The sequence below is a fragment of the Neomonachus schauinslandi genome, chromosome 12, assembly GCF_002201575.2.
Source record: "Neomonachus schauinslandi chromosome 12, ASM220157v2, whole genome shotgun sequence".
Classification (NCBI taxonomy): domain Eukaryota; kingdom Metazoa; phylum Chordata; class Mammalia; order Carnivora; family Phocidae; genus Neomonachus; species Neomonachus schauinslandi.
Genome location: NC_058414.1, coordinates 93,115,798 through 93,136,565, shown reverse-complemented (window position 1 = coordinate 93,136,565; position 20,768 = coordinate 93,115,798). Strand labels below are relative to the sequence as shown.

General features: G+C 41.9%; 1 protein-coding gene across 3 annotated transcripts in view; it reads right to left on the bottom strand.

Annotated features, from left to right (window-relative positions):
* Positions 1–20,768, bottom strand: part of AGK (acylglycerol kinase) — an 81,457-nt gene that overhangs the window by 47,180 nt on the left and 13,509 nt on the right. For all 3 annotated transcript variants that reach the window (XM_021692849.1, XM_021692850.1, XR_002480467.1), the window contains exons 3-4: positions 7,576–7,615; positions 4,677–4,756 (exon numbers count right to left, since the gene is read on the bottom strand). In XM_021692849.1, the coding sequence (XP_021548524.1) occupies positions 4,677–4,756; positions 7,576–7,615 (120 nt within the window). The remainder of the gene's footprint in view (positions 1–4,676; positions 4,757–7,575; positions 7,616–20,768) is intronic.

Here is a 20,768-nt window from a genome sequence, read left to right as displayed (position 1 = left end):
CATTTCTTGAATTTCAAACCTGTCGTGAAATCCCTGGAGAAGGAGCAAAATTCTTTTCCACGAAGGCAGAAATTCTGCTAAGAAAAGGAAAGTCTGAAATTATCTAATGCAACTTTAGGATAATGGGCAGCTTGTCTGAAGCTCCCAGGCAGTCACATCCTTCTCTTTGTGGCCCCATCACTTTGTATACACCCCGTGAGGAATTTCCATATGGCATGACAATCAGTGATTTGCAGGACAGTCTTTGGGATGAGACTGGAAGCCTTGCAAAAACAGACACCAAATATTATAATCCTAGAGCCCCCCAGCCTCTAGGATTATGTCTGGCACACTCAGAAGATACTTAAGTATCTGATGAATTAATGCACTAATGCGTGAATAAATGAACCTGCCCCAAATGCAGACATGTAAATTCTGCGGGAAAGGAAACAGCAGGATTGCGAAGTCTTGTGAGAACAGAAACAGTTAAAGAGCCTTTGAAAAGAGAGAGAGAGAGAGAGAAAGAGTGTGTGTGTGTGTGTGTGTGTGTGTGTGTGTGTTTTAAAAGCATCGTACACATCATTCTTAGAGTGACTCTTGTCTAATTCCGGTCAGGAGTCAGAAACACAGCCCAGGAATCAAGGGATGCAAAAGTTGCAAGAAGTCCCCAGTGGCATGGTCTCAAAGTTTAACATGCCAATCAGTGGACCTGTTTTTCACCCAAATATTTTCAACTATCGCATCAGGGGAAAAAAAGCAAACAAAAACTAGAACTTTCAAAACAACAGCGAACATGTAACTTTCACATCCACATTTACTCAGTCCTTTTTCAAAGATTTTTCTTTTAAACCAGTGATGCATGCTTTGACTCTCTTAAGAGTATTTTATACTAGAATTCTAGAGATGCTAAGGTAGCTAATGAGGTGCATGTATAGTCATGCACAAAAAAAATTCAACATTCTTTAAAAAGAAATAACCACCAAATGGCAGACAGAAGCACATAACATTTCTTATGAATTAAAATAGAAATGGAGAAATTGGAACACATTTTCACAAGGACCATTCAAAAAAAAGTATCTCAGACCAAGGGCCTACCTGAGCATGCTGTAAGCAAATTATACAAATATCCCCTTCCCTTTCTCCTGACCTGAATGCTTATTGGAACAAACAGGAAAGGCTAAATGAAAATTCCCCCTTTCCAGCTCACCACTTCTGGGGCTTAACCCAACAACAAAAGGCTAAGCTGGTGATACTACAAATGTTTCCCCTTCCAGGGTTGTTTTCATTACTGGATTGATAAGAAAGTATCAGCTGGAGGTAGATCAGCTCTATCTGAGAAGCAAAACTCTGGACAAGTCTCAGTCAGCTATATTAATCATTTTTAACAAATCTGTAAGCTCCTCCAAGTTAAAGAAATAATGATTTGAACATTTGGGCTTTTATTCACATCTTTATGTGATGCCACAGCTACGGAAAATCTCTAAAATTCTAATGTTCCATATAAAACATTGAAAAACAAGTGCTACCAGTAAGAAATGCATTATTTATTATATAATTAAAGGTGAGACAGCACCAGAACTAAATAAAAACTTTAGATACCTACCGCAATTTCCAGGTTCACGTACACACACAAAAATAATTACTTCTTAATGTATTATTTATTAATGCTAAACACACAGTTATCTTACTTCTTAAAGCGCCTATGTAGTTTTAAACCAGCACTACATAATGAAATAGCTACATGATGAATTATATATTACGTGTCAGAGTAGAGCCAAGATGACAAAAAGAGTGCAATTAAATAGTGAAAGCTTTAGGGAAAAAAAAAAAAGACGCTGGAGAGCTTCAGAGTGGTCGATACCCAGAAGCACACAGGGATTCACCTTGCTAAAGGGGACAATAACTTTAGCAGACTTTCCCTAGCCTCACCTTTAAAGATAAAAATATTCTACTTGTAAACAATAATCCAACTTTAAAAACGCCAATACATTTACATGTAAAAATATAAACAGAACCTAAAACTGCTCTAAAAAAGTTTGTTTTTTTAATGTAATTATCCCTTATAAGTAGGAACTTTTAAAAGTAACAGATTATAGCTTAAACAAACTGCCATATATTTTTCTGTATCAGAATTAGCAAGTTCCTAACTAAGTAGGTCTCTAAAGGAACAGGACCTAGAACAGTTATATTAAAGTAGGCAGAGGGAGAGCTACGAGCACTTTCGGGAAGGGTGGGGGAGCAAAGTAGAGAATGTTTTGAACCTAGCCGACAGGTCAATAATAATCACAGTGGCTTATATTCCCTTCGCTCAGTGCTTACCATGAAATGGAAATGCTGAGCACATCATAGGCATTATTTCACTTAATTGCAAAGGCACCTATTCTATATGGCAATTTTATAAGGTATGAACTATTACTTTTCCCACTTTACAGATGAGTGCACTGAGGATTGAAGCTAAGTAACTCCCTTATCACAGAGCAGAAGAATATATAAGTCCCGTCCTTCAAACTCCAGAGCCCACACAGTTCTCTACTAGCTTCTGCCACAGGCCACCACTGCTTAATTACCTTAGATATTTTGACTGTGTTGTGTTAGAACCTGTTCATTTGTTGGTATTGTTTAGTATTGGTATTAAACAAGAATGATCAATAGGCATTAAGACTGGTGTTTATGGGGGAGGGAAGAGGCCCTAACAAAGCCCGTCCAGTAGGATTCAATTAGGCAGAGTCACAGAGCCAGTTTAGACAATCTGTAGGTAAATATCTTAAACTGCAGAATTCAAAATAAGGCGTGGTGTGCTTGGGTGGCTCAGTCGGTTAAGTGTCCGACTCTTGATTTCAGCTCAGCTCGTGATCTTGGAGCTGTGAGACTGAGCCCGGTACCAGGCTCCATGCTGCGTGTGGAGCCTGCTTAGGATTCTCGCTCTTTCCCTCCCTCTCCCCCTCTGCCCCTCCCTGCTCGAGCTCTCGCTCTATCCAAAAAAAAAAGCATGATTTGTCCTTATATCTGTAAAGCCACATTCACTATCTCAAATTACTAGAGAAACTTATTTCAGAACTCCTGCGTCTTACACAAGACTAGTTACAAGCTGGTCCCAACTAGTCTTTTTGTTGTTGTTCTTAATATCTTGATGTCATCTAAGATCTTATAGAATCCAACCTAACACATTTTTTTTTTTTAAGATTTTATTTATTTGACCGAGAGAGAGAGAGAGAGAGCGCACCCTAGCAGGCGGAGTGGCAGAGGGAGAGGGAGAAGCAGGCTCCCTGCTGAGCAAGGAGCCCAACACGGGGCTTGATCCTGAGGATCCTCTCAGGATCCTCAGAACCCTGAGCCGAAGGCAGACACTTAACCGAATGAGCCACCCAGGCGCCCCAGAATCCAACCTAATACATATTTATTAATTTTCCAATCCTCAAAAAAGACAAAGAATTGTTCTGGTCACTAGGGATAATAAAAGATATCACTCCCCTCCCCACCCCACACAACCTTTTCATTCTTACTATTTTTAAAAAATAATTTTAAGTTTTAAATGATTTCTTCTAAAAACCTTCAACAAGGTCTTTTTTATTCACCTCTCCAACTGAATGAGAACTGCAACGAACATTGAAACAAATTTTTTTTGCTTAAGGTACTTTCTAAAAAATTTATAGACTTTATTTTTTAGAGCAGTTTTTAAGTTCAAAGTAAAAATGAGTGGAAAACAGGGCGCCTGGGTGGCTCAGACGGTTAAGCGTCTGCCTTCGGCTCAGGTCATGATCTCAGGGTCCTGGGATCGAGCCCCACATCGGGCTCCCTGCTCAGCGGGAAGCCTGCATCTTCCTCTCCCACTCTCCCTGCTTGTGTTCCCTCTCTCACTGTGTCTCTCGCTGTTAAAAAATAAATAAAATCTTAAAAAAAAACAATAAACGGACAGATATACGTGATTATCGACCAAAGTCCCAACTATTCTTCACACCTGAATTCCCACAATTCCCTCACACAACTCTTCCAGGTCAGCTAGACCAGGTCACAGACTGGCCTGCAATATAGCAAGGGACATAACTAGTTACCCCTGTGGCTAGGCCCCCGCTGCCCCGAGCTATTTCCTCAGTCAGGAAGATTGAGTGTTCTCCCTCTGCTGACCTCCAAGACTTAGCTCAAGGTTCACTCCTTTTAGAATGTTTCTGATTTCACAAGCCCACAATGTTCCTGGCCATTGTGGAACATCCTGGAACGGAGAAATCCCATACATCACAACAGCAGGAACTATCCTCAAGCAGGTAAGACTCACTTGAGAGTATTAATTCTGGGATTTTTTTTTTTTATTTTAGGGGGGAGCAGAGGGAGAGAGCAAGAATCCTGAAGCTGACTCCCCACTAAGTGCAGAACCCAACAACAGGGCTCAATCCCAGCACCCTGAGATCACGACCTGAGCCGAAACCAAGAGTTGGCCGCCCAACTGACTGAGCCACCCAGGCACCCCTAATTCTGGGATTTTTATTAAATTTCAATTAGACAAGTTTGCCAAGCATCAGTTAGCTTTACAGTTATAGCTCATTAACCGCTATTTCTCCATTACAAATTAATCTCATTGCTAGACGAGCAGGGAACCTACTTCTTCCAATTCTACACAGTCCAACTAGCTTCCTGATATTCTGTGACATTCCCCCCCACGCAGGAAAACTGAGTATGTGACAAATCACAAACTGAACTACCCTCTGCAAGCTGCAGGATTGAGAAAAACCGTCGCCTTCTTCACTTGTGCATTGGGAGGAATGAGTTGATTGCCAAACACCTAAAAAGGAAAAAAGGAAAGTTTTAAGCAAATATCCTTTATTCAGTTAGCGATTATATATATTCTTTCGTTCCAAAGGAATTTACTTCCAGGAGACATAGTACCTACTCTGGGGGGAAAAATGTTCTTTCATGATTTCATATTGACAAAAATACCATGAACAACAACCAAGTCTACCATTATTTAATGACAATCAGCTAAATTTTGTAAAAAAACAAAAAAACAAAACAAAACAAAAAAAACCCTGCTTCAACTACTAGAGGTAAGTAACTTTTCTAAGATGTGGCTAGGTTTATTATAAACACATAACCAGCAAGGCCACAGTCTATCAGAAGTAAAGTTTAATCCACCTGCCCGTAGTCTTCAGAGTATAATCTTTTTCTCCTTCAATTTATTACTAAAGCTTATTCATAAAGAACTTTTGTGATACCAATTAATCTTCATATTTTCATACATGTAAAAAAATAAACTTAATAGTCTATTTGCCTCCTCCTCTTTGCAACCTTCTATAACTTGATAACTAAATAGCATCAACTAGGGGATTAAGGAATGCACTTGTGATGAGCAATGGGTGTTGTATGTAAGTGATGAATCACTACATTCTACTCCTGAAACCAATCTACCATATATGTTAACTAACTAGACTTTAAATAAAAACTTGAAATAAGAATAATAATAAATAGCATCAACTGACAAGGAAAAGAAATATAATTAATATTTCCTAACCACCTAGTATTTGCCGCTGTCCTACACATTATTCTTAGCTCTTAGAAACTTAGGACATATTAAATGTTCTCATTTTAACAGTTCAGAAAACCAAGATGCAGAAAGATTAAGTCAAAGTCCCACAGTTAATAAATTACAAGCCTAGAATTCACATCTAACTCCAAAACCCCAACTTCTACTCTGTCAGCTCTGAACAGCAGATAAAGGAGGAGGCAGAGTTCGGAGGCACACAGAACCAGATGTGCAGCCTCAAAATAAGAACACGAGCTAATGCTATTCCACCTGGACTGAAGAAGACCACCAACAAAAATGAGGAAAACACCAGAGTCAAAATGTTGAGTCTTTGTTGGTGGGGATCAGGTCTGGGCCAAGGAGGCAGAATTCAGGTATGGAAGCACAAAGTAAAGACAGGAGAAAAATGAGTTACACCAAGATTTTTATTAAGTGACCACCACCTCCCTGACAGTCCACCAGGGAGCCATTCTCTGCATGGTCTATTTCTTGCTTTAAAACAAAACAAAACAAAAAATACACTTTTTCTGAATGCTTCAGAAAGAAATATTGTTTCCTGAATTCGACCTTAATATTCTGCTGCCAAATCTCCAAACATTGTAATGTGTTCTTTTTCTATCCAGTTTTTCTGGAATGTGGCCAGAAATTACTCAGTTAGCCAGTTTCTCCGGCCTACCAGACTCCAGATCTACAGTTCCAGATTATTCTTTGTCTTAGTTTCTTACCTACCTGCAACTCCAGGCGCAGGTTTACGGTGCGTTAAGGAGTTTATATAAGACTATAGTGAGTTGAGATTATGTGAGATTAAAAAAATCACTCTTTCAAGAATTTAGACTGTAAAGGGAAGCCATAAACAGGAAAAGTAACTGGAGTAGGCTCTAAGGATGAATTCGCTTCCGTTTGCCGGATGGAAGGAGCTCCCTGGGTGCTGGGAAGGAACGAACTCCAGCCGTGGGAAGAGGTAAACAGGAGAATGAGCAGCGACTAGAGGAAGAGTCTCTGAGAAGGATGAGACAGCATTCAGCGCAGAGGGGGAAGAGGCATTTTGCGTCAACAAGAAAGAGGACCCTGCGACCACCCTTCCTTTGGGAGACCAAGAAAAGGCTCCCCTCCCAAGCTTTTCTACTTGCTAATGGAAAATTAGCTCAGGGTGGGAATCACCTCACCCTGGGGTGGGGATCATTCATTTTCAAAACAGCAGAGCCATAGGAGATAAAACAAAAGAGTAATCAAATTCTTAAAACAGTTTTAGAACACTTAGATCACCACCAAAGAGAGGAATGTATTAATACGATCTATTGTCATTGTCATCCGTGAAAACATTTCGGTAACAAACATGAGGTCTGCCACCCACCTCCTTCCACTAAATACATCATACCTTTGTCATTTTTTACTTCAGTTTCTTTTTTTGGTATTTCTGATATCATAAGCTTAAACGACATACAACAAAAAGGCAACTCAGTCAGGGAAATTCACCTGCAAGGCATAACGTACAAACTTGGAAGGGAGGGAAGAACAAAAAGGTGGTCTTGAACTCCAAAGGATTTATAATTTAACAAGAATACCGCCAGATAGGATTATTTAAGTGCAGTATCATGGGCCTGGGAGAACAATGCACACATGGTATGAATCAGCTGTGCTAAACAGACAGGCTTTAAAAATATGAATCAAGGGCTTTAAAGAAGATTTGACTTTAAGGGGTAACACCTGTCCTGAACAGAAATCCTTGGGGGTTATTTGGATCAGGGAAGATTCAGGGCTTAGCACGATCTTTAAGGACAATCACAGACAGGAACAAATTCCCAGAGCTCCAACCAGCCCATGTATGTGTTCTTAGGACTAATCCAGAAGTAAACAAGTCTAAAGGGGTGGGCGTTAGAACTGCTCTTCACCAGATGGTTAACTTCCTCCCGCTCTGTTCCGAGCTGGCTCTCGGCCTAACTCATCATCCCCTGATAGTAGGGGGAAAAAATCCACACTGCTCCGATGCAAGGCACCGTGCTGGTCCCCTGGAATAGCCCGAGTTTTCTGCACAACGGAGATAAAGCAGGTTTTAATTTTAGCACATTAAATGATATTACCTGAGCTTCTTGACAGGCTGCTCTCCTTAGCAGGTTGTCACTATCAAAGTAAACAAAGAGAATGAACATCAGCTTTAATAAGCAAGTTCCGATCCAAACAAATAAAACTTTTTTTTCTTTTTTAAATATGCACAACTCTTTCCTATAAAACACCCAAGTGAAAGTTTCTTAAAGACCTGTGACACATTATGAGCACATGTGAAAAGTACTTTCTCTGAGTGAAATCCTGTGTTAAGTATTTCCATAGAATGGTAGGCAAAAGACCCCCTCCCTCCAAGATGTCTACATCCTCATTCCCAGAACATGAAAATATGTTACCCTAGGTGGCAAAGGGGATTTAACGGATGTGATTAAGTTTAGGATCTGGAGATGGGAAGATAATCCTGGATTATGCAGGGGAGCCTAATCTCATCACAAGGGTCCTTAAAAGCACAGAAAATTTTCCTGGCTGTGATCAGCAGCAAATGTGACTGTGGAGAAAGGGTCAGAAAGGTGCAAGCTTGCTGGCGCTCAACACGGGAGGAGGCCACAAGTCAAGGAATGCGGGTACCCTCTAGAAGCTGGAAAAGCAAGGAAATGGCTTCTCCTCTAGAGCCTCCAGAAGGAATGCAGTCCTTGTTGACACCCTGACTTTAGTGCAGTAAGACCTGTGTTGGACTTGTAACCCACAGAACTGTAAGATAATAGATGTGTGTTGTGTGAAATCACGAAGTTTGTGGTAATTTGTTAGCACAGCAACAGAAGATTAATGCACATATCCTGCATCTGTCTTATCCAGTGGAAATTACTCAGTTTGTTTGCCAGAAATAAATTTGATGTTTAGTTGCTTTTGCTACTGTGTTAGCTCTTATTTTTTATATCTCTGTCAGACACTCAATTACTGCACAAGTGGGAAATTTTGGCATGAGGTGAAACTTTGGCTTGCAAAAATGAAAACATTCTATCAGAAAAATGTTCATCTATGTAACATAAAGGTTCCTAAAATGCGTTTATGCCATTTATACTGTAAGAGCACCTTAAATGGCTGATTGCCCACCAGGCGCCAGAATCTTCTCGTTGAGTCAACTCTAATGCAAGTTGCTGGCATTGCTAAGATAGTAACTTCAACCTGGTTAACAGTTAAAAACACTCAGCCAATAAACAATTTATAGTAAAGAACTAAAAAGAGAAAAGGTTCTTTCACTTAAATTCTTTCTTAAAAAAAAAAATCTCTTCCTAGACCTTCCTTCTAACATTGAAGACCTTGAATTTTGCATTTTTACAGTTATTCAAAACCTAATTTTGATAGTTAAGTCTGAACTAAAAGAGATTAAACAACTTTTGCTTTTTACACAGCTGCTGTCCAAGGCTACACAATGATTTTCCTTCCACAGCCAGGCTGGAGAACAACCTCTAGATGTCAAAAAGCAGTTGGCTTTAGCAAGAAAGCACCATGCGTGGGGAAAGAGCAATGCTGCCTGTCTGTGGGTATTTACTCAAAGAATACAAAACCACTTAATTTGAAGGGATATGTACACCCCTATGTTTATAGCAGCATTTTCTGCAAGAGCCAAATTATGGAAGCAGCCCAAGTGTCCACTGACTGATGAATGGACAAAGATGTGGGGTGTATACACACACACACACACACACACACACACACTGGAATATTATTCAGCCATAAAGAAGAGTGAAATCTTGCCATTTGCAAGGACATGGATGGAGCTAGAGAGTGTAATGCTAAGTGAGATAAGTCAGTCAGGGAAAGACAAACACCATATGATTTCATTCATATGTGGAATTTAACAAAACAAGCAAAGGGAAAGAAAAAGAAATTAAGAAACAGACTCCTAACTAGAGAGAACAAACTGATGGTTACCAGAGGGGAGGTGGGTAAAATCAGTGATGGGGCTGAAAGAGGGCACTTGTGATGAGCACTGGGTGATGCATGGAAGTGTTGAATCACTCTATCGTACACCTGAAACTAAATGAACACTGTATGTTAACTATACTGGAATTAAAATTTAATTTAAAAAATACTGCCCATCTGAAACCTAAGAACAATGTTCAATTAAAATTACAACACCATACCTCAAAAGTGCATGCTGTTCTATAATAAACATTTTAGGAGGACCAACCCCTTGGAAGTCTAGTCCACAAGGCACCTTAATTGCCAGGCTCAGTCCCCACTTACTTGAGTGATATTGCCCCACTATTCCCCCTCGGCAAAAGGTAGGTGCATGAGCTTCTCTCCCTTCCCCCATGCCAGACTCACGAATATTCACGTTTTGCTCTCCTACCCAAATGCTCTCAGTGAATCATCCTAATAGCAACGATTATATAGATCTTACACACGTACATACAAGATGAGGAAACTCAAGGTACAGAATAGTCAAATATTTAAAAATAATATGTCAACAACCCTTTATAGTTGACTCTGACACCTCCCATTCATGACCTCTATACAATGATGAGGTAAGATACTAAATCCTTAGCAACCGCTAGATCACCAAATAAACCTGCGTTCCTTGTAGTAACCTGAGCATTGTCACTGGGTCCCCCTGGATTAGGCTAATCCTCAGTCCAGCTTCCACACTAGCCCTGAGGGGGGTACCACTACCACCACACAGAACCACACAGAACTGTGCTCCTCCAAACACCGATTGTTTTTTTCCTACAGATAGAATAACCTGTGCCTTCGGTCTCTTCTCTGATGAACGCATCCTACAGACTGTTCTGTACAAGCTCTCTACACTACTATAAAGGCTGTATATACTATAAAGGCCTGTATATCCCTGTCCATTTCCCCCAGCTGGCTCCTCCCGTCCCACTAGGGGCAGGCCTCTGAAGGTGCCAGGATCCTCGGGGTCATCAGTAAGATACCATCTTCCTTACCGCATTTCAGCCACATGGATTCCTGTGGGCCTAGATGAAAAGAGAATGGCCCCAAATACATACAAGAATACAGCAACTTGGATCACAGTATCCTAAATTCTTTTTTGCTAGTAGTAAAATTTTCAATGTTAACTTGTGATTAAGTATATGATTAAAGACCTCAGTTCTCTTGAGCTTGCTAATACTGCTTGATTTATCAGAGTGCTATTCAAAAATCAAAAGATTTCTTTATAATTATTTCCCTGGATTTTAATGTGCCAGACGGACTATGCTGTCAATGCCACCTGTGAGAAAGCTAGAATATGTACCAATTTAAATACTATGAAAGAAAATCTCATTATAACCATACTTAATCTTTTTAAATATCAAAAAATGGTATTAACCATCTTGATTTTGCTCTCTGAACCAAGCTGTTTCTAAAAATCAAACATGTCCTCAAAGAAAAAAGATTTCTCCCATTGATATATTCTGATCATCGATAGCCAGCTCTGAAAACGATTTCAAAAAAGAAATTCCAAAAATGTTCCAGGAAAGGCATGTTTATCGGAATAAAAGAGAAAATAACTTGAAATTCACGGAGCAATCCCACGTGCCAGATACTACAGCACCTGTTTTCACAAACCTTTAACCTTTGTAACAACCTTGCAAGACAGACATTATATTCTCATCTTATGTATGAAGAAGTTAAGACTCAGAGAAGGAACGGACTTGCCCAAGATCACCGTGTTACTAAACAGTAGACTGGAATTCCAACCCATGCCAACCTGACTCTAAAATAAATGCTTTAATCCTTTTTCTTAACTTCAGACAACATTGAATGCACAATACTCATTAGTATATAGATTTTATAGCACATTCATTAATCACATTACTTCCTAATTCCATCTAATTTTTAAAATTTACATCCATAGTGTTTTTTTTATAAGTTCTAGTGTGATAAAGCTCCCAAAAGTAGCAGGTGAAATCAACTCATTTAACACACAGTGCTGGGTATGGTTCAATGACCCAGATTTGGTCCTGACCTGAAGCAGCTTCAGATCGAGTGGCAAAGAACAGCTCTTGGCAAGTATCGGTGATAAAGTAAGAGACCTGTTTCTTGCTAAAGGACGTGCCAGGCACTGTACTAGGTGTGGATATACTGGTGAATAAGCCCAGCACTCCCCACCCTCACGAAGTTTACAGTTTAGAAGGGAAGAAAGACAATTCAACAGTGGTAACGTGACATGACTCTTATATGCTCCATAACAGGGGCCCATTTAGGAATATCTAACCTAGTCTTGGGGGAATTAGAGAAGGGTTTTTACAGGAAGTGACACTGCAGTGTAAATCTAGGGGAGAAATAAAAAGTAGCAGGGCAAAAACAGGGAGGGGAACACAGGCAAAGAACACAGCCTGAGAGTACGAGGCCGGCCAACCTCGGAAACGGAAAGTAGTTCAGGACAGCTGGAGGTGGCCTGCCATGGGAGGAGCCCCAAAAGAGGAGGACAGGCACCAACGGGACCCCAGCGGACTTTGAAGCTATTTAAGGAATTGGGACTTGACCCTTAGGGCCATAAGAAGCCATGAGAGGGGCGCCTGGGTGGCTCAGTCGTTGGGCGTCTGCTTTCGGCTCAGGTCATGATCCCAGAGTCCTGGGATCGAGCCCCGCATTGGGCTCCCTGCTCGGTGGGGGGCCTGCTTCTCTCTCTCCCACTCCCCCGCTTGTGTTCCCTCTCTCCCTTTCTCTGTCAAAGAATAGATGAAAATCTTAAAAAAAAAAAAAAAAGCCATGAGAGAGTTTCAGGAAGGTAAGTGAAGCGACCAGATTTACACATTAGAAGGATCATTCTAGTTGTAGTGTGAAGTCGGCCACGGTCAAGGCAAGACGGGATCTAAGGAGACCAGAGCAGGTTCTTCAGGAACGTAAGTCAGCGATGATGACATGAGGACCCCTGGAACCAGGATCGAGGAGAGGACAGAGGCAGCTGATATTTAAGAGGCAAACTTAATGGCTGGCCTGTGGGGATTGAGGGGGTCAAAGGCAGTGTCCACATTTTTTTTTTACTGAGCCCTTGGCAGAAGGTGGTACCACTCAGAGATGGAAGGCAGTAGGAGGTCCTGGTTCAGGAGGGCGGAAGCTGGGCTTCATTCTGGATCTGTGGATCTGAGATAGCGGTGAGTGCAGGTGGAGGGGTCCAGGGGACAACTGGAAATACACATCTGAAATTGCAGACATTGATCTTGACTAAAGACACATGTGGTAATAGTGGGCTGAGAGTGGAGCAGATTATCTACATGAGGCGGCGAGAAGCAGCAGGAAGAGATGCCCTGAGCCTTGCGACAGAGGACAGAGAACGCCAGATGAATCTCAACTACACTGACACTGCACCTCACTTGAAAACCAAAGGAAAAATGTGCAGAGGGGCGCCTGGCTGGCTCAGTCAGTGCAGCATGCGACACTTGATCTTGGGGTTGTAAATTCAAGCCTCACGTTGGGTGCAGAGATTACTTAAAAAAAAAAATCTTTAAAAAAAAATAAAGGAAAAGAAAAATGTGATGGATAACTGAGGGAAGAGGTTAAGAACCACTTCCTTATTCTCCATCATGCCCTCGATGCTGCCCCACTCTCGGCAAGCGGCACATTTTGTTCTTTCTAGAGCACACAATGAGCTTTACCCCTGCAGGGATTTGATTGTTCTACTCCCTCTCCCTTTTAAAAACTAGAAGGCCAAGCACAACCCCACCCACCCTTTTACCCCACCACACCCAGAACGGCTTGTCTTCTCTTTCTTCCTTCATTATAATAGCCTTGAATTCATGGATAATTCACCATTTTCTCTTCCACAGCACACAGCAGACTCTTGTAGATAAAAGGTATTCAATAAATAACTGTTTAATAAGTAAGCGGCAAATGTTTAAACAGGAGAGACTGACTCACCGTGCTCACAGGCAGGCTTTGTCCTACAGGGAAAAACTGAAGGTGATTCTTTTTAGGAGTATTTGGCATTCTCGAGCCCACAGATCGCCTGGGATAGTTCTTCACTGTGATTACCACCAAAGGGCAAGAGGAGAAATCGCTGTGGCACAGCGGAGGATGAAGAGTTAGAACAGTCATGGAAATCTGACCAGATCAAGACCCACGGCCGTGCGTGTGCGGGTGTGTGCGTGCGTGTGTGTGTTCAGGGGACAGGGTAATGGAACTAGAACCATCTAAAAAGCTAAATGAGGGGTGCCTGGGTGGCTCAGTTGGTTAAGCGACTGCCTTCGGCTCAGGTCATGATCCTGGAGTCCCGGGATCGAGTCCTGCATCGGGCTCCCTGCTCGGCAGGGAGTCTGCTTCTCCCTCTGACCCTCCTCCCTCTCATGCTCTCTGTCTCTCATTCTCTCTGTCTCAAATAAATAAATAAAATCTTTAAAAAAATAAAAAATAAAATAAAATAAAAAGCTAAATGAGGAACTCCTTTTGGTACACGAGGAAGCCCCATAAGAACCGTCCCAGTGGTTGAGTCTGGTATCAGAGAAATTCTAGATTGCTAATGGGGCAAGAATCTGAAAGTGAACCTAAGACCAAAAAAAAAAAAAAAAGTACTGTTTATAAATTCCAAGACGGTGCTCTTTCTACTACATCATGCTGCCTCCCAAGAGAATTGAAGTTTAACACAATTTAAAACATAGTCACATCAAAAAAGGTCCCTGAAGATCTACCTGCTCAGTACTAAAATACAGGTTCTTTGACAGAAACCAGAAGATTCTGGATTAGAAAATGAAAAAATTTGCTGATGTCACTCTGCCTGAGGCTTTAGAAGAATATGAATATGGCTGCTACCACAGGAAATGGGACGCTCACAATTTATTCTGAGCCATAAAGGTCTTATTTATTACTTTAGGACTGCAAAATAAGATAAGTTGTTATTTCAATAACAACTTTACACGGAAAGAAAAAAATCATATTGATCAATCCTATTTCCCAAAAAAGATATTTCCCACTACAGTCTAGAGGCAAATTGTACAGCAATTTCTACCACCGGCTTTTCCCGTGGTGCCTGCAAACCCAGTTTCTGCTTTACGCAAAACAGATTTCAAGTTCAGATGTCTATAACAACTACTTCAACTTCTCCGAGCTTCCTAGAATAACTAATCATGAGATTGCCAGTGGCGGGGTCCCCAGATTATCTGTATAATAGCCTGGATGGAGTGGCAACGGAAGCACAGACAGAACAGAACCTTAGAGAAGCGATTCTCTTGTGTGCAGAGTGGGGGAGCTTTGCCAAGTACACATCACCCCCACCCACCCCACACCCCAACTCCCCACCCAAACACAAACAGGCTGCCACAGTGAGGAGCGTCACACATGGGACCATACTGCTCATCTCTGCCCGAGAAAAAGACCTGTCACCAAGCAGGAAGACAGGCAGCCTGCTGAAGAACATGCTGGATCTTCTGGGCCTAAAGAATGCACAGTCAAGAGAAGTAAATGGGTAGAATGCTAGGTCACAAACTCCAGGAAAACAATAAAGGCATTAATGACTTTGAAAAGGATTTTAGGGCCTTCTGGTCTGGTCCTTCCACTTAATCAGAGGATGATGTTCTTTCTTGTTCTCCCGGCCTCCCCATGATGTGGTACCTACTACTTCAGAAATTTGTTTCTTCTTACCTCTCCCAACCACATGAGATAAAGAAGTTCCCTAATGTCAGGAAAGTATCAAGGGTCAAGAAGAAATCCTACTGATAACCATATATTAAGTGGTAACTGTCTTCAGTTCAATGCCCCTTAGAGTGCATAAAAGGAGAGAGAAAATAAGGACTCAGACAAGCAATTCCTGACGTTAAAATTCTGTCATCCCTGGTGCCACTGGTGAAGTTTAGCAAAGGAAAAACAAAGTCAAGTCTACCATCAAATGTAAAGGACAAGTGTATCGCACCACTTCTGTCTGGGCTAGTGAAAAGTACACCACACTTGTGTTCAGGAATCTTGAGGTCAAATGGTACCTCTGGATGGATTTCTTTACTTGGTGGTATATTCAACAATATACAAGGATCAACATTTTTCTTTTTTTAACATTTTCAGTAACAATATAAAGCAAACCAAGGGCATTTTCCCCAGACTGTATTTACTAAAACAGGAAAAAAAGGAAGGAGGGAGGGCATCAGTCACTCGAGTCCACAGTGAACAAGAATGGATAACTCAGCACTGAAATTAAAAATCTAGTGAAAATAGCTACTCTTATAAGTTATACACAAGGTACTCTCACCTACTTACACAGATAAAGGGAAGACAGAAAACAGACTGCACAGAGGTTACATCAGCTATTCGAGAAGGAAGCACAGGGAGAGTCTCTTCTCTCTCTCCAGGCCTACCAGCTGTTCTCTATAAACCACGGGCATAGGGACGCCTGGGTGGCTCAGTCGTTAAGCGTCTGCCTTGGGCTCAGGTCATGATCCCAGGGTGCTGGGATCGAGCCCCACATCGGGCTCCCTGCTCGGCGCGGAGCCTGCTTCTCCCTCTCCTTCTACTCCTCCTCCTGCTTGTGCTCTCTCACTCTGTCAAATAAATAAATAAAATCTTAAAAAAAAAAAAAAACCCACGGGCATAAAGGGGTATTTATTCTGGGCTCTAGGATGCAGGACAGACCTTCTGACTTAGCAAGTCATAAACTAGTCAGCGACTACGGTCAGTGTGTCTGCTGTTCCACGACAGGCACTGAGATGTCAGGGGCTACCTAGACAGGGGTTAGTTTCAGCATCAGCAACGACTGTTCTCTCTGCAGTGCCTGGAGCAGCTAATACCACTGACAGAAACAGCCCTAAAAATTAGGTGAAATCAACAAAATTTAAATACACCTCCTGCCCTTCCAGCTCAGTCCTCCCTAGCCCATCCACCACCATAAACATATGGGAAAGAATACAGATTTTTTTTTAAAAGAAATGTTTTCCAAATAAAATGACAGAAGAGCCAAAAGGAAAGGGAATATAATTAAACTTCATTGCACTTAAAAGAAAGAAAGAAAAGTTCTCCTATTCCCTATCAAATCTGAGCTGACAGGCATGTTATTTAATTGCCCATAAATGAGCTTCTTTAAATAGCACCTATTAATACCCCAAACTTTAGCATCAGCTTGTGCAGAGAGAAAAGAGAGAGAGAGAACACTGAAATGGCTGAAAAGCAATACGAACTGCTTTCTTAAAACCACAACCAGAATGTGAAATGAGGAAAAGCCGTTGAGGGGAAAAGCCCTCCCTACCTTCCCCCCGTGCTGAACCAGCCAGGCACCACCACCAATTGCAATAGACCACCAATTGCAAAGTCAGAAGCTAGTCCAAACTGATGTCAAGGTAAAACATCTGCTTTGTCAGAACCCCCAAGATACTGAAAGAGGAAGCCCAAGACATTACTGAAACCATAATCTGTACCAAAAGAAATAATACAGGTCCAGTCAAGTGTGGCTCATGCATAATTTACCCCTGGAATCTAACACATCTCCCCCTGGATATGCTGTCAGGGTCTCAAACCCAACATAGCTAAAAGGGAAAAGAATAATACCTCCTCCTTAAACCAATTCTCCCTGGCGACTTGCCTCTTTCTGTATCACCAATTATCCTAGTCTTGAAACCAAAAAATGACTTCTCTTCCCCTCCTTTAACCAAACAGCCAGTCCATTATCTAATGTTAGTAACAGCTAACATTTATTGAGGGTAAGCCATGAGCCGGGCATCGTACCAGTTACCAGCACATGCATCAGCTCACTTCATCCTTACACCTAACCTGCTAAACACATCTCCTTATCCCCATCACCCCAGGAGACCGAGGTGCATTAAGGGGCTTGATAAAGGTCGCATAGCTAGTAAGCAGCAAAATGCAAACCACACACAAGTCTATCTGCCTACAGCACTCATGCCCAGGTATTAAACTGTCAAGCCTCACTGCACCCATTTAGTTTTCCACTCCCAATGCCACCACTCTGGTCTGGCCTCTCTTAGCTTCTATGTGTACACACACACACACACACACACACCCAAGCCTTCCCATGCCCACACACACACACACAGACATGCCTTCGCATGCCCTCCACTCCGGGGTCTCTTGCCCAAGGGATCCAGACTAAGCTTCCTGAGCCCAGCTTTGTTCATGACAAGCTCCTCTCCTTAAACATCTTCACCGAGTCTCCACTGCTCACCAAATACTACAAACGGCCTACAAAGACTTCCACAATCGGGCTTTTCCACCCATTCTACTAAAAAAAAAATCTAACTGTAGTCTATACTGAAGTCAAACTCTTTGCCAATCTCCAAAAATACACTGTGCGTTTCCATTTTCTGCCTATGCTCAAGTCATTAATATTGCCTAGCACGCTGTCCCACTCACTGAAAGCCCAACTCAAAACACGTAGTTGTCACGATGCTTTCTCCGATAAGGATACAAAAGCCAGAAGAGGAAAAGAAGCACTACTTCTGATGGAACGCTTACTTCGTGCCTGGCCCTATTCTAAGAAAAATCAGCATGACAACCTGAGGAGATGCTTCTACAACCATCTCCAGTTTACGAAGAGTTGAAGCATACCCATGTTGCAAAGCTGCCAGGTGTAAAGTCAACATTCTAACCCGTATGGTCGCCCCTCCTCTTAACCGTGTGGCTCTAGCAACTCTCAGAAGTGACCATCTTGACTTTCTAATGGGTGGACTAAGCCGATCGCCTCTGAATGCACCGATCAACCTTAATATCCCCCAAAACAGGACAACTCAACACCACGTACTTTCTGACGTGATACAATAAGAAATCCACAACACATGGGGCGCCTGGGGGGTGCAGTCGGTTAAGCATCTGTTGATTTCGGCTCAGGTCATGGTCTCAGGGTCGTGGGATCGCGCCCCGCATTGGCCTCTGCGCTGAGCAGAGTGTGTTTGAGATTCTCTCTGCCCCTCTCTCTGCCCCTCCCCCAGCTTGCTTGCACAAGTCTAAAATAAAATATATATAAAAAAAAAAATCTGTAACACATGTATGAAACATTCTTGCACCAAAAAATTAAACCTCAATCTAATTATGCCCCCAGAGCAGGGCTCCTCAAACTTCAGTAGACACACAAATCCCCTGGGGATCTGCTTAAATGCACATTCTGACTCAGCACGTCTGGGGTGGGGCCGAGATGCTGCATCTCTAATCTGTTCCCAGGAGTAACTGTGTTGCGGGGCCACAGCAAAGCTCTAGCATCTGCATCTGATCACCAGTTTATAAGACACAGGATCAGATTAAACAACTCAGGGCCAAGGCTACAAAGAGGAGAGGGAGGCACTTGTCTCGGATGCAAAATTTAGGCCAAAAAACACAATGGAGACAAATATTTTAATACAATAATGTTAAAAATCAAAATGAGGGGCGCCTGGGTGGCTCAGTTGGTTGAGCGACTGCCTTCTGTCTCTCAAATCAAAATGAATGCAAAAGACCCATGATGAACACAGTATCGCAATTTTATTTTTTTTTAAAGATTTTATTTATTTAGAGAGAGAGAGAATGAGAGAAAGAGAGCACGAGAGGGAGGAGGGTCAGAGGGAGAAGCAGACCCCTGCTGAGCAGGGAGCCCGATGCGGGACTCGATCCCGGGACTCCAGGATCATGACCTGAGCCGAAGGCAATCGCTCAACCAACTGAGCCACCCAGGCGCCCCTCACAGTATTGCAATTTTAATTGGAGAACCAGGAGCACTGATTTTTCTTTTTGCCTCAGGCTATAGGACTCTGCACAGCACTGATCAGTGTTAAGTTATCCACCAAACCTGAGTATGAAAAATTCTCCAGGGCAAATGTAGACCTGCCAGGTTTTGAAAATAAACACTGTGGAAGCAGGTGGAGGTTAGAGTTTGTGAGACATAAGAGACAGGCACTAAATGCTTTGCGTGAAAACTTGTTTTGATACTGATTTGAACAAAACCATAAAACAAAGAATTTGGGGATAACAGGTAAAATATAAACAGGCTGTATATTAGAGGACATGAAAGATTTTTAATTTTGTTAGGTTCATCATAATGGCATGATTTTTTTAAGTCCTTACTTCTTAAAGATAAGGTACTGAAGTATAAATGCTATAAGCTAGAATTTCTGGAATCTATTCTAAAATATTCCAGAAAAAAAAAAGTAGAGAAATGAGAGTAGTAAAATGTTGATATTTATTGAAGCTGGGTGATGACACATGGGGATTAATTATCCTATTCTAATTTTTATATGATTAAAATTTCCATAATAAAAAAAAACTTTAAAGTAATCCTTTTTGGGGGGGGGGTGGCGCCTGGGTGGCTCAGATGGTTAAGTGTCTGTCTTCGGCTCAGGTCATAATCTCAGGGTCCTGGGATCAAGTCCCGCATCGGGCTCCTTGCTTAGCAAGGAGCCTGCTTCTCCCTCTGCCTGCCACTCCCCCTGCTTGTACTCTCCCTCTCTCTCTCTCTGGCAAATAAATAAAAAATTTTTTTTAAAGATTTTATTTATTTATATGACAGAGAGAGACAGCAAGAACAGGAACACAAGCAGGGGGAGTGGGAGAGGGAGAAGCAGGCTTCCCGCTGAGCAGGGAGCCCGATGTGGGACTCGATCCCAGGACCCTGGGATCATGACCTGAGCCGAAGGCAGACGCTTAACGACTGAGCCACCCAGGCGCCCAAATAAAATCTTTTTTAAAAAATAAAAATAATCCTTTTTTTCCTTAGGCACCCCTAACATTTACTTTGTACCCTCAAACAGGACATAGCACAGAGTGCCTCACACATCTGTAATAAAAGTAACTGTTTTAATCTGTGCCAGGAGCTGTGATTCTATCTCCTAAGTGTCACAATAAGGTTGTCAGATACTATAGGACGAATAAAGTGGAGTTTAACAGAATAATCTGCCCAAAGTCACACACCCAGCAAGTGACAAACAGAAGGCTCGGATCCAGACCCGCCTGGCTCAGAAGCCCAGATTTGAAGCACTACGTCATAGTATCTGTCTTACACCCTAAGGGGCTATGGCAGAAGACAACCCCGGCTTACGGTTCTTCATTGTTCTCATGCTCCCTTAGACACAGAAGCCATTTTGAGATGTTAACATGAAGACCACCTGGTTTGGAATCACGGCTCTAGTACTTATTAGCTGTGTGACTCTGGGCAAATTACTTAATCTTGCTGTCCCTCAGTTTCTTCTTCTGTATAGGGCTATTAATCTCATGCCAGTAGGAGATTAATAACCATCTCAAAGTTGTTCGGAAGTTAAAATGAGTTAATAAACGTAAAGTGCTTAGAATTTTGTCTGGTACGTGACAAACACCGATTAAGTGTTAGTGATTACTATCATTACTAAGTTCTCAATAAAACTAAATG